Source organism: Gossypium arboreum, chromosome 1 (genome assembly GCF_025698485.1).
Source record: "Gossypium arboreum isolate Shixiya-1 chromosome 1, ASM2569848v2, whole genome shotgun sequence".
Taxonomy (NCBI): Eukaryota; Viridiplantae; Streptophyta; class Magnoliopsida; order Malvales; family Malvaceae; genus Gossypium; species Gossypium arboreum.
Window position 1 is genome coordinate 15465895 of NC_069070.1, and position 3899 is coordinate 15469793.

The 3899-nt window shown below is 35.1% G+C and overlaps 1 protein-coding gene across 1 annotated transcript; it reads left to right on the plus strand.

Moving 5' to 3' along the window:
* The first annotated feature begins 1929 nt into the window (after nt 1–1929).
* On the plus strand, nt 1930–3549 carry LOC108481862 (pectinesterase PPME1-like). The gene is made up of 4 exons (XM_017784933.2): nt 1930–2461; nt 2561–2767; nt 2849–3093; nt 3183–3549. The coding sequence occupies exons 1-4, from the start codon at nt 1964–1966 to the stop codon at nt 3391–3393; spliced, it is 1161 nt and encodes a 386-aa protein (XP_017640422.2). The 5' UTR covers nt 1930–1963; the 3' UTR covers nt 3394–3549.
* Nucleotides 3550–3899: the final 350 nt, after the last annotated feature.

A 3899-nucleotide genomic window follows, 5' to 3' on the forward strand; every position in this document is an offset into this window, starting at 1 on the left:
GGAGGATAAAATAGGACTCGTGAACTTGAAATTTTTTCACTCGATTCAACTTGATTCGATTAAATGCTCACCCCTATTTAAAAGTGCCTAAAAAGCTATGTGGGATTATTGAAAATTTTTGATTTTTTGACAATAACAGAAGATTTTTTTTTCATACCTTTAGTTTTTTTTTTGTATTGGTGGAAAATTGATTTTTTTTTTTTAATCTCACATTTTTGTTCTTTTAGACTCATATTTTCATTTATAATTGAAGATAATTTTCTTTTCATACCTTGACTCAAGGTCGAGTTGTTAGGTGTGTCAGTCAATATTCTCCCCCTTAGCTTGAGGCGTTCAGAAACCATTGTATTTGATTTTTATATCGACTTAGTTGAGTATGAACATTCTTGAGAGGGCTCGACTTTTTCAGGAGAAGTCTTCGAAGTTTCGTTTGCCATGTTGCCTGTTGAACCGCCAACAATGGTAAAGTATTATCCTTGTGTTGGGGTTTTATCACCCTCCTTTGCCGAGAGCCCTATAGGGTTTACAAAGGGGAGTGTCTCGGTTGATGGAGATATGACCTGCAAGGCTCATGGGAGAGGTGTTAGCATTAAGTTGATTGTTCGAGTCCCCATGTGTGCAGGTGATTTACTTAGTTAATATAGGCACTATATTGACACATCTCTTGTGAGCCTTGTAGGTCATATATCCACCAATCGAGACGTTCTTCCTCTTTGAACCCTAAAAGGCTATTGGGCAAATGAGGGAGATACAAAATCCCAACACGGGAGAAAATACCTTACTATTGTTGGGGGTTTGGCCGACTTTCCAGCGAACGACACTTTCAAGACTTCTCCCAAAAGACTTCTCCCAAAAGAATTGGCCTCCATCAACAATAAAATCGGCCTATATCCCTTAGGTTGGTGCTTTGAGTTCCCCACACACAGGTGGTTTACTTAATTAGTCTATGCACTATACTAACACCATTCTTATGAGCTTTGCAGGTTGTATCTCCACCAACCAATACATTCCTCTATTGTGAACCCTACAGGGGTCTTGGTGGGGGAGGGTGACAAAACTTTAATATGGAGGAAGTACCTTATTGTCGTAAGGGGTTCAACCAATTACCTAGTATATAATACTTTGAAAATTTTTCACGAATGAATTACCTCCTTTACAAACGTGAAGGTCCAAATTCAAAATAAAATAATAAGAAATAAAAAAAAGTATAAGTATTTTGAGAATTGATAAAAAATTTTAACAATAATAAAAGAAAATCCTAAAAAAAGTATTATATATAATTTTTCTTAGCACATGTCAAATAATTAAAATTGGTATTGATAATTTTCCTTTTTTAGAGCTTATCTTTTCTTTTAATGGTTCATGTTAACTGTAACTAAACGTTCAAACGTGAGTTCTTCCCATGGGTAGTCCACTGACATGGGTATTTAATATTGGAAAACTAAACATTATTTAGATTAAATATAGATCATGAAATTAACTAATGTAATAGCAAACTTTTAACCTTTATGATTCTCAAATACAAATCGTTATTAAATAAAATAATGAAATGAGGTTTCAAGTTTTTTATAAGTTAGAGAAAAAAAAAAATAGATTTGTTGGTAAAAAAATTTTAAGCCTTTAAAAGTTAATTTTTTTAGATCTCTTAAAAGTTGATAAATTTCTTTTTTACCCTTTAAAAGTTAAAATTCTTTTGAGTCCCTTAACAACTGAAAAATAATATTTCAGACCCTCTCAGCCTTTGGCCTGGACAGTCGCAGCTCCATACCAGCCAAGGCTGGGCCTGCTTAAATTTATATAAAAAGAAGTGGTCAATTTGAAGTAGAAGCCACAAATGGATGGCTAAGCGAAGAACCCTCCATATTGATTGGTTTTTAGAGTTTTTCATGGCTAATTTTCTTATATATTGAAGTCTTTTCCCAAAACTGAATCAGAAATCAGAAATTTAAACAACATAAAAAAAATGACAGGAAAATATATCGGAAAGATTGAAGTTGGTGCCATAATCAGCACAATTCTCCTCCTTGCTCGAGTTGTTGTGTCACAAAATCCAGCAGAGATACCCGCAGATAAATCCCAAGTGAATGCTTGGTTCAATGCCAATGTCAAGCCTGCCTCAGCAAGAGTTGGCACCATAGACCCCGCCCTTGCTCAGGCTGAGGCTGAACCTAAAATCATTAAAGTGGTACAAGGTGGTGGAGGAGATTTCGACACCATAACCAAAGCCATTGAAAGTGTTCCCACAGGAAACACCAAACGTGTGATCATATCGATTGGACCTGGAGTTTATCGAGAGAAAATCAAAATTGAACGAACTAAGCCTTTCATTACATTGATTGGAGATCCCAAAAGTATGGCAAATTTGACATTCGACGGCACGGCTAAGCAGTATGGAACAGTAGATAGTGCCACCCTTATTGTTGAGTCTGATTTCTTCGTGGCTGCTAATCTGTTTATAGTAGTAAGCATTGGTCATCATATCCCTCATGGAATTTATGGTTAAGTTTTAATCTTGTGATGACATTTTATTGAATATTTATCATTGTATATAAATATATAGAACATTGCTCCAAAGCCAGACGGGGAAATGGAGGGAGCACAAGGGGTTTCCTTGAGAGTTTCTGGTGATAAAGCAGCTTTCTATAATTGCAAGATCATTGGTTTCCAAAATACTTTGTGCGATGACAAGGGCAACCATTTCTTTATGAATTGCTACATTCGTGGCACTGTCGATTTCATTTTTGGGAATGGGAAGTCTTTATATCTGGTTGGTATCTAATTATTCACATAAGTCTAGTCATTTAATGCCATCATGATGAAATCTAAAATGGGAGAAATTTGGATGCAGGGAACTGAATTATACGTGGAGGAGGATAAGAGACAAACAGTAATTACCGCACAAGATAGGGAAAATAATGAACAGGATCACACTGGTTTTTCATTTGTGCAATGCAAAATTACAGGGACAGCCAAAGGTGCATATCTAGGTAGAGCTGGGAAGAGTAGTCCAAGAGTTGTTTTTGCCTTCACTGATATGAGCAACGTCGTCCATCCCGAGGGATGGTCTCATAATTTAACACCAGAGCGTGCCCAGTAAGCTTCTTTTATTCAACCTTTACCTTATTCTTTCTCTTAATACACACTAGTTAAAGAAGTTGAAAATGGTGTGGGTTGATTCGCAGGACTCTTTTCTATGGAGAATACAAGTGCTCGGGACTTGGGGCAGATTCGGCTGCGCGAGTGCCATACTCTTCGCAGCTAACTGAGACAGTTGCTTTACGATTCTTGACTCTTGGCTTCATTGACGGAAGCAAATGGTTGCTTCCGCCGCCAAATCTAAAGATGGATAAAACTATTGTTTTATTAGGCACACATGCACAGCTATATGAATAGTGCGTTGATCCAGCAGCATGTATTTCCATGCAAAGCCTTTGTGTAATTTTTGTTGCTTTTTTCTTTTTATTACTTATAATAAAACAGGCTGTGGCTTAGAAAAGGATACTGTTATAGAATTATTCTTTAAGAAATAACACAATCATTTTATTGGTTTTTTAATATAATTTAGTTTTAGATTTTTTTAATATAATTTATTTAAATTGTTTTTTTCCTATTTTCTACTCTGCTTTTCTAAATAATGCACTTTAAAATTCAAATAAATTAATGTCATTAACTATCTATTTGATATAAAAAAAAAATAGAAGTTCGTGGTGCCAGGTTGAAATTCGGATATTAACCAATAAAATTCGACTGACCTTTATTTGTGCTCTTTAGTGTACCTATCAGTCTTTCTTTATTATTTTTAGGGCTTAGGACTACTTAAAAAAATAACTTTTTGACTTGAAAAACATTTTAAAAAAATCGTACTAAACAATCAAACTTTTGATTGAAAGGAATGACTT